Source organism: Tasmannia lanceolata, unplaced genomic scaffold (assembly GCF_043159265.1).
Source record: "Tasmannia lanceolata isolate RefF3 unplaced genomic scaffold, GAP_Taslan_0.1 ptg000037l, whole genome shotgun sequence".
NCBI lineage: Eukaryota > Viridiplantae > Streptophyta > Magnoliopsida > Canellales > Winteraceae > Tasmannia > Tasmannia lanceolata.
Window position 1 is genome coordinate 15,509,472 of NW_027518714.1, and position 10,381 is coordinate 15,519,852.

General features: G+C 41.2%; 2 protein-coding genes across 2 annotated transcripts; both read right to left on the minus strand.

The window, feature by feature from the left end:
* Positions 1–2,592: 2,592 nt before the first annotated feature.
* On the minus strand, positions 2,593–4,118 carry LOC143861264 (uncharacterized). Its single transcript, XM_077372208.1, has 2 exons — positions 3,843–4,118; positions 2,593–3,780 (listed from the first exon to the last, which is right to left on the minus strand). Exons 1-2 carry the CDS (start codon positions 4,116–4,118, stop codon positions 2,593–2,595), a joined length of 1,464 nt encoding a protein of 487 aa, XP_077228323.1.
* A 598-nt stretch (positions 4,119–4,716) lies between these two features.
* Positions 4,717–7,037, minus strand: LOC143860287 (cocosin 1-like). The gene is made up of 4 exons (XM_077370856.1): positions 6,686–7,037; positions 6,310–6,569; positions 5,459–5,902; positions 4,717–5,239 (listed from the first exon to the last, which is right to left on the minus strand). The coding sequence occupies exons 1-4, from the start codon at positions 7,002–7,004 to the stop codon at positions 4,856–4,858; spliced, it is 1,407 nt and encodes a 468-aa protein (XP_077226971.1). The 5' UTR covers positions 7,005–7,037; the 3' UTR covers positions 4,717–4,855.
* Positions 7,038–10,381: the final 3,344 nt, after the last annotated feature.

A 10,381-nucleotide genomic window follows, 5' to 3' on the forward strand; every position in this document is an offset into this window, starting at 1 on the left:
CATCCAAAATTTTCAAATCAAGCAAAATTAGATTAGGCGAAAGAAAACAGAGTTGTTTTCATCACTACTGTACACATGTATTTTTTTTAACAAAAGAAATAACTAGATAAAGTATATGCTCACAAGAATTTTTTCTAAAACCGTATATAATTAGCTAAATTATAAGAGACACATCTGATCTATCAAAGCTCTAAACTGAAAATGATTCAAAAACATAGACAAAACTATTAAGATGAGTATGATCAACACAGGTAACAAAACAAATTACACGATTCATGAAAATAATACCTGAAAATAGCAAATCCAATACTTCTTCCTTGTTCGATCTCCTTCTTTTTTTTTGCTCTCTTTTAAATTTTTTTTTTTTAAACACTCTGAAACGATCAAGCCTCACTCAAATTGAACAGATTTCTCCTGTTAGGGTTCCACAATCGAAAAAAATGAGAGTAACGAAGGCAAGGAACAACTAGGTCTAGATCCTTAGCAAGGATGAGATTCAACCAAAGAAATGAGGAATTTAAGAAGTATACAAATGGATTTAGATGAAGAAAGATCAGATCTAGTGTTTAAAAGCACTGATCTAGGGTTTCGAATGAGTTAGGGTTTGAGATCGGAGAAGAATGATCGGAGAGAATAGCAAATGGAGTTAGGGTTTCTAAAGATTTGAAGCTAGAGAAGGAGACGATCTAGCATTTGTAGCTTTACTTATAGGGTTTGAGAAGCAATAGATTCAAAAATTGATGAAAAATAAGGGAATCAATGAACCTAATAACTAACAGAGGAGAAATCGAAGTTTAGAAGAGATTATGAACTAACCGGAGTTCACTGGAGCTTACCGGAGAATACGAATTTAATCGGAGAAGAAAAGAACTTAGGGTTTCAACTTCGAGGATTTGGGGATTTCGCTCTGCTAGGGTTTTCTAAAAAAAACGAGATCTAAAAAAAATGAGCTCTCTCTTCTCTTGCAAGCTAATGTCTATTTATAGATATTCGGGCAAATTTTTCGGGCCCCTTCAGTTTCCTTCGAACAACCTCTTTTTATAAATGTTCACATGGTTTCGGTTGAAAAAGGTGGTACATAAGAAAAAGCTTTTAGTGAAAATTAAAAGATAATTTCGTATTCCTTTAAGCTACCTGCGACAGCCTCCCTACTGCAAAAAATACACTAACTGGGCTACCCCCGGACTGGATAAACCATCCCCTTTCTGCTACATTAGACTACACCACATTACCTACTACACTCGTTGACAAAGCAAAAAACCGTCGGATTTCGACGAAATTTTAAAGGGATTTAATTGGGATCTTAACCTACACTAGGGTATGATTTGGGACATTAGATCATCTATTTGAAAGATTTTCTAATCAAACTAGGCTCTTAGGGTTCGGTCAAAATGGGGTGTCTACAAGCATCAGCTACCACATTATCCTTCCTAGGGTGATAGCTTATGATCAAATCGTAGTCTTTCAATAGTTCTAGCCAACGCCTCTGTCTCATGTTCAATTCTTTCTGAGTAAAGATATACTTCAGACTCTTATGATCAGTGAAGATTTCACAAGGTTCTCCATACAGATAATGCCTCCAAATTTTCAAGGCAAACACCACCGCTGCCAATTCCAAATCATGAGTCAGATAATTCTCTTCATAAGGTTTCAACTGACGTGAAGCATACGCAATCACTTTGCCATTCTGCATCAACACACAGCCTAAGCCTTTCTTCGAGGCATCATTGTAAATCACAAATTCCATTCCGCCAACAGGCAAGATTAGGATGGGAGCAGAAACTAGCATCTTTTTCAATTCCTGAAAGCTCTTTTCACAATCTTCAGACCAAACAAATTTTGTCCCTTTCCGTGTCAAACGGGTCAAAGGGGCAGCCAAACGTGAAAAGTCCTGAACAAAACGACGGTAGTATCCCGCCAATCCCAAAAAACTACGAATTTCAAGAACATTATTCGGCCTATTCCACAATGTTACTGCCTCAATCTTCTTTGGGTCTACTGAGACACCGTCTTTAGAGACCACATGACCCAAAAAGGAGATCAAGTCAAGCAAGAATTCACATTTCTTCAGTTTTTCATAAAGCTTCTCTTTTCTTAAAATTTCTAAAACAACTCTCAAATGATGCTCGTGGTCATACTGACTCCTAGAATATATCATAATGTCGTCAATGAACACAACTACGAACTGGTCTAATAAAGGTTTGAATATCCTGTTCATTAGATCCATAAAAGCTGCCGGGGCATTGGTTAAACCAAATGGCATAACAAGAAACTCATAATGGCCATACCGAGTTCGGAAGGCCGTTTTCGGAATGTCTTCTGATTTGATTCTCAACTGATGATACCCTGATCGAAGATCGATCTTGAAAAATACACATGCCCCTTGCAATTGATCAGACAAATCATCTATCCGCGGAAGCGGATATTTATTCTTTATAGTAACCTTGTTCAATTCCCTGTAATCTATACATAATCTCATACTTCCATCTTTCTTCTTAATGAATAACACTGGTGCTCCCCATGGTGAAACACTGGGTTGCACAAAACCCTTCTCTAAGAGTTCTTCCAATTGAGTCTTCAATTCTTTCATTTCTAAGGGTGCCATACGACCTTAGAAATAGACGCCGTTCCAGGAGCGAGGTCAACAGAAAATTCAACTTCTCTATTCGGAGGCAGACCTGGAAGGTCTTCAGGAAACACATCTGGAAACTCCCTAACCACAAGAATATTCTCAATCTTCATTTCATTATCATTGACCTCGACTACTGAGGCCAAGAAAGCTTCACAACCTTGTATTAGAAGTCGACAAGCTTGCATAGCAGACAAAACCATAGAAGTTGAGTGAGCTCCAGTCCCTTCAAAACAAAACTTCTCTTCTCCCAGTATTTCAAAATTTACTACCTTCTTATAGCAATCTACTAAAGCATAATGGGTAGACAACCAGTCCATACCCAAAATCACATCGAAATCAGACATATCTAGCAATATAAGTTCTGCTAACAGTTCCCTATTTCCAATTCTGACAGGACACATCTTACAAATTCGGTTAGTCAAAATTTCTTTTCCTATTGGGGTGCTAACACACACATCATAATCAAGAGGTGAAGTAGGTAAACAGTGTAGTGTAGCAAAAGCAGATGAAACAAATGAGTGTGTCGCACCAGAATCAAATAATGCATAACCATAAGAGGATGCTATAGGCAAAGTACCTGATACTACTGTGCCAACAGCCTGAGCATCCTGATGAGTGAGAACATAAACTCGAGCTGGAACAGGAGGTCTTTCATTCCTTTGCTGCCCTTGAGAATTAACAGGTGCAGCTCTACTCTGAATAGTCTGAGTCTGAACTGTCTGAGCTCGAACAGTTGGTGTCCCCTGAACAGATTGGGCATCTCCTGCTGGATGAGGACACTCTGCAATTCTGTGGCCTATCTCACCAGATTGGAAACAAGCCCCAGTATTCCACCGACAAGTCTCAGTAGGGTGGTTCTTTCCACAACGTTCACATTTAGGGGCAACTGGTCTATTCGATGCTGACTTCTTCTGATAGCCCCCACGATTTCCTTGCTTTCCTCTAGGCTCTTTGAAAGCAGGAGGTTTGGGCGGTTGCTGACTCGGGGCTGATCCCCTAGGAGCTTGTCCTTTATTTTCACCTTCTCTATTTCCTTTCTTCTGATTAGCTTGAGCATAGGCTCTAGCTTCCTGATGAACTGCTTCAAGTTTCTTTGTCCTTTCTACTAAATCTTCATAAGATTCAGGGGCCGTAGATCCGACTATCCCCTTCTTAGATACATTGCTAATCCAAATTCAAATTTATTTCTCTTGGCTTCGTCATCAGGTACCAAAGAAGGTACGAAACGAGCTAGCCTATCAAACTCCGCCTCATAGTCATCTACAGTCATATCTCCTTGCACCAACTGGGTAAATTCCTGATGCATGCGGTACAGAGTGCTGCGAGGAAAGAATCTCGCAAGAAACTCGGTGCGAAACGTCGCCCAAGTGAAAGGTCCCCGATGGTGCTCATATTTTCTTTGGATTCCCTTCCACCAATGACGAGCTCTCCCTTCTAACATATAGGTGGCATATTTCACCCTGTCTTCATTTCTATTACAATTCATTACCTCAAAGGTCTTTTCAGCATTCTCCAACCGTTTAGAAACGGAGACACATCTAAAATAGATAGTACATATACTCATGATTTGTGTTTCGACCGAGTTTCAACACGGATCCGAGGTATCTGACATGGAAACCCCTAAAAAACTAGAAATAGTGTCACACTCATACACACATGCATATAAAGTTGCTTACACTTCTAACAACACATCTAAAAGTATCTAAAGGAGTGTCGACACGTGTGGACACGGGTGTCGTGTTGAACACGATACCACACATGTGTTGGCAATAAATTCGAAGTGTTGGCCAATCATAGATGAAAATGAAATATTTGAAAAATGAACAATATAGAACATAGTTGATTTTACTTGAAGATGTTATCAAATCTAAGTCTGGCCAACCATCTCTAAACCAAGCCTCTGCATTAATGTGGGTCTGCCATTTTGCACATCATGTTTTGATCGGGTGGGCACGACAGTTAAGAAACCATTAGTTTTGTCTTATTTTACACACGAGACGGATAAATTAAAAGAGGGGTTCTGTGTAAGTAGGAAGAGATGTATACCAAAGGAAAAGAGAAAAAATTATACATAGGATAGGATGTAGCAAGCAAAAGTCTGTTTTATTATAGATAGAAGGTAGCCTAAGTACACACAGGAAAGGCTTTATTTACTCTCATAACATTCTCACACTAGTCTAGCCTCGCAAACAGAAACTAAAAAAAACTAGATTTCCGTTTTCATCACGCAGAAGAGCGGCGGCTTGGAGAAAGGATCTGCATCTCATGATCTCTGTTGTACTTTAATCTCCTTGCTTCATCTCTTGAGATCCTATAAGAATTCATTATCACTTCTTCCGGCATACCTCGGAGAGCCGAGGTCTTTCCGACGATCGGATTGGTCATGGCATTGTCGTTGGTCTTGAAGGCGACCCACTCGAACCCATCATTTCCAGCCTGTTTCACGACCGCGAACATCTGTGGGACGATCAGAAGCTGACCTTGATGGAGTTCACCATCAAACACTGTGTTCCCCTGGTTTCCAACTATCTGGATTCGCCCATTTCCTCTGGTCACATACACCACACTGTGGGCGTTCATGTTCCAGTGAGGTGCAACAAGAGCATTCTGCACACATTGAGGGCATTTTGGTCAATGTGGGTGGGACATAATTGTCATTTTCAAGAACAAGCCATACTACTTAGATATAATAAGGTTTCTAATATTGCCACAACCATGTATTGAAAATTGCACTAACCCATCTTGTCTTCTTTTATTATTTAAAGAGATGTCAGAGGTTACTGTAGAAAAGACAAGATGGGTTTGTGCGCTTAATAAATAACTTACCCTGTAGAGAACTCCTCTCTCAGCACTCATCTGAAGATTTCGGAGAATGGGGAGCTTGTGGCTGTTGAGGGTGGCGAGACGTCCACCTTGAGAAGAGAACACGTCAGCACGGGTGGGGTCCGCAATGTTCTCCCTGAGCCTTCTATTGCAAAATGTCTCTTCTAACCCGTTTTCACGACTCCTCCTTTCTTCTTCCTCTTGGCTTCTTGGTGGTCTTGCAACTCTAAGCCCATTTTCAACACGGACGATATTGCCCCTCTTGTCATCCCTGTTTTGGAGTTTCCTTGCAGTGTCTAGGGGCACGTCGAAGGCCTCCGATATGGTCTGTTCGTCCAACCCGCTTAAGATATTGTCATTACCTGAGCTCTCTCGGCGGGAAGGCTCGCGTTTGTACTGTTGGGATTTCTCGCTTTGATATCGTTCGTTACCGGCTAGTTGGAATCTCTTCATCAATTCATCAGATTAATCAAAACAATAATCAGTCTCTTTTGCTCATGAAACAAACCAATTACTCAAAAAGATTTAAGTTGTAGAGTTTGGAAGTTTTATAAGGTTTAAGATAGTATAATCCATTATTATTATATTTTTATATTTACTATACAGTGGGCGACAAAGTAAATAGCTTGTTCCCCAAAATTATTTCCATAGGATCATCTCAGCCCTTCGATCTACTGAGGTTTTCATAATATGCAGTTCCTCTATTGATGGGAGGGCTAGGAATAGGATCATACTATAGAAATGATTTTTTGGATAATCCTATGGTGTGGGTCTGATACCATATGAAGATGACATTGCACATGGGGTTCTACTACTATTAATAATAAAAGGATGTCTTAATTTGGGTTAATTACTCTGAGATTTTGATCGAGCTGGTTGGCATTGCTACTGGTGTCATGGACGACGACGACAACGACGGGTTCCTCACCGTCGTTGTAGCACCAGTGAGAGACTCCGGCGGGAAAGGCGAGGATGTCTCCCTCTCGGAAATGTTGGATCCTCTGGTGTTGGTCGCTGTATCTCTGGCCCCGTTCTTGTTCTGACTGTCTAGATTGTTCAAACTGTTGGAATGATTCAGGGCATCCAGGTATGACCGGTCCACTGATTCCCCTACCTACATCAATATAAACATATTTTTAATTAAGGGTCAGAGTTATTTCTACATTATTCTTAAGGATCATAACAATAGAGAAAAAAGATTAATGTTTAAGAGATATATAGTAGACGTGCCTTGAACAATATAGGAGAGTTGTGGGGCATTGGAGAAAAAGGGCAAGAGGAGGCCTTTGGGTTGGATGGTATATCGAGTGGCAGCCACACCCGCGCATTGGAACTGCTCGTTATTTTCGTCCCAATGCTCTGTAAGGCCGGCCTCGGCCTCAACTTGCCTGTTGGGTTCGAGAGCACTCAGACTCTGGATCCTGCACTCGCTTTGTTCTCTCAGTCGTCTTTGCTGCCCTTCCCTTTCTCTTGTCTGCTCTATCTGGCCTAGAGAGCCATTGATGAGGAGGAAGGAGATAGCAATAAGTGGAAACAAAGAAGTAGCCATTGATAGAAGGGATGATGGTGTGAGGAGAGTGTTGAGATGGGGGTGGTATTTATAGGCTAAAAACCAGGGAGAGTATTGACACATAAGAGGTGATGCGTGAGAGATGGGGTGCCACTCTTCGCTTTGCATGGTGCTTTGCATGGTACTTTGTCGCATCTCTGAGCACTCGTGTTGCCGCATGATAAATCAGTTATGGTGGGTAGTCCAAAGAAGTAAGAAGTAAACAAAACAAGGTGCCCACTTTATAAAAATCCGGTTTCGGATGCCACTCACAGTTGGTAGAGGATTACCAAAAGCTACCCTTGTTTGCGAACAAACTCACCCTTTGGAAATGATCAAATGGCCAATAAAGAAAATGTTTTTAAATGGGATTTGCTAGCGTCCATGGCTAAAGGCATTTCGCGGCATTTCACGGATGGTTTGTTGCATGTCAGAGCAGCCACCTCGTGAATGACCACAAAATCTTTTGAAAAGTTAGCCTGTGTGGCCTTTTGCCATGGACGCTAGTTTAAGTCATTGACTGTTTGCCTAAAATCATTTTTCCTTGTACGGGTTATTTTATTTTATTTTTTGGCCAAATGTTGCACAACGAGTACTCGGAATTAATATATTTTACAGGTACAGGTCTTAGTAGTATAAATCCCTTGAATTTAATTAAGCAGATGACAGAGACGAAAAGTAAGAGTCTACTAAAAATATTCCATCTATTTTTGTCATAAAGACAAGTGGATGGTTAGATGATTGATATAAAATCTACGTTGGACGATCAAAATAACACCGAACAAATAGACACTGAAGGATTCTCTTTTTTCTTTTTTCTTTTATCGGTGCCTCGATTCGCTTGGTTTTCATTTCTTTGGTAATTAAGTGTTGGCTTGTTAATAGGAAGGTGCCCGGTGGGAAAACCTGTCTAGTTTGTCTGTTGGGAAAAGTTATCAACACCCAACCTGTCTTCGTATTTACCATCAAATGTGTAGGAATTATGTTGGAGATTTAAAAAATGAATGTAATTTGAAAGGAGGAATGATAGATGCAAGGGTCCTCTTTATGCAAGGTGGGAGAAGGGCCCTTGAATAGATCCATGTCATTTTTAAAATCGGTTGAGAAACTGAATTCAGTTGCACTTAATGACGTGATCTATGCAAGAGCCCTTCTTTAGCCCTTGCATCTCTCTTTTGAAAGTAGTTTTTGAAAATAAAAAGTTCTTTTCTTAGGAACATGTGTTTGAAGGAGTTGTAGAAATTAATGCTTATGGAAAGGCTAAAAGTACTTTAGTCCTGCATAGGTCATGAGTAAAGAGGAGACAATAAGTATCCCTAGGGGTGCAACTCGGGTCGGGTTAAACCCGAAAAAAAAAATAATAATAAAAGTCGAGTCAGGTAGGATCGTGTTCGGGTCGAGTTTTCCCAACCCGAGTTGAGTTTGGATAGGGTTTGAGTTGAGGATTTGGGCCACCCGACCCGAGTGGAATCCGACATTTTTTATCATTTTTTTTGTAAGCTTAAAAACTCAGGTTGGTCGAGTTCAACTCGGGTCGGGTTCAGGTTGGAAAAAAAAAGGGGGTTCTGGGGTCGGGTCAGGTTGAACCTCATCGGGTTGGAAATCGGGTCGGGTCAGGTTCGGGTTGGAAAAAAGGGTGCATCTAGTCGGGTTGAGGTTGGCTTCAACCCGACCCGAGTCGCACAAGTAAGTATGCCTCCGCTCTTCTTTCCTACATTTAAAGCAGATGTCATTCTACAAGTGTCAGGCAATAGGACTCACCATTTGCATGCCGGGCGTGGGCTGGGTGCTCTAGTACTGCTTTTTGGCAAACTTTGGACTTCACACGTAAATGATGAAGAAGAGCGATTGGGGCAGTTAAAATTTTTTAGATTGAAACTAGGTCGTTGATCATGATCTGTGTTGATCTTTATCGAATGGTACGATCATATGTACTGAGTGGGTATGATCTCTCTCTCTCTCACACACACACATAAAAACAACCTAGCTGGTTTTGGACTGCATCCTGACAGCAATCGGTTGATCACTGACACCAAGAAGGGTCGAGATAACATTAAAATCTTGGTGTTACACATCTAGGTGCCTACATTATTAAGCACAATGTTAGCACAATGATCTTCATATTGACATGTGTCTTTAGATAACCTTTATCTATGTACTCAAAGTCCAGGACCATTCTCGGCCATAGACCAAGTGCAAGCCCACACTTTATATGGTCCATCTAGAGCCCAAGCCTACACTTGACCCAGGACTAAGCCTAAGCACGCTTAGGCCCAAGCCCAGGTTATTCATAGGATCTCAATCCATGACCCGAGCTCAAGCATGACACATGCTCAGCCTCGGGAGAAATAGGAGTGGCACCTTGTTTTGGATTCTTCTCTGGAATTTGTAATGCGGCAACCAGAGTGCTCACGGTTGGGGCGAGGAGCCATGCACAGAGAAGAGTGGCACTCCATCTCTCACCCACCACCTCTTATGTGTCAATACCTCACCCTAGTTTTTAGCCTTTAAATACCCAGCCTTCTCAACACTCTCTTCACACCATCATCTCTATAATCTCTTTTATCAAATGGCTACTTCTTTCTTTCCTCTTCTTGCTATCTGCTTCCTCCTCTTCAATGGGTCTCTAGGCCAGGTGGAGCAAAGAAGAGGAAGGGAAGGGCAGCAAAGACGACTCTGAGAGCAAAGATGACTCCAAAGAAGCCTACGTATCTCCGCCTCCACGAGAATCAAGGCAACGTAGTTCTTCGCGCCTATTCTAAGCTATGATGCCTAGGACATCTAAACCTCTATCCTAGACACGACCTAAAAGACCGGATTAGTTATTACATCTTTTTATGCAATTATTTAAATTACAGTGGATTGTGGATTTTAGGACACCCTATATGCCCTAACTAAATACAGATTAGCCCTAAGCTAATGCAGGTGGTTCCTACAACCTATGTGTAACTAGGATGTGTTTCCTAAGGAAAACAAAGGGATCACTAACGTATTCAAGACCTAGTCATTAGTCGGCGATGTAAATCGCCAACTGACCGAACGGAGGCGCTCCTATAACTCTAGGACAGACCCCTAACTCTAAAACAAGCACACAACAAACAAACAATCAAACACCATATCAAAAGAAACTCCTAACCCTAGGGGAAGATCTTTTGAAAACAAGATTTTGAAGGTTTTTGAAGAAGGTTTAAAACACTATTTACAAAAAGTTTGGCTGGACTTGGGATATGGATCCCAAGCTGCACTACGTACCTCGTGGAAGATGATCAAGCCAATGTAGTTCGAAATATATTCCGAGATAAAGATGCTTACAAGTAAACAGGTGTGATTCACAAACAAGTAAACTAGCGCGCTCACAAACAGGTACACCAGCGTGG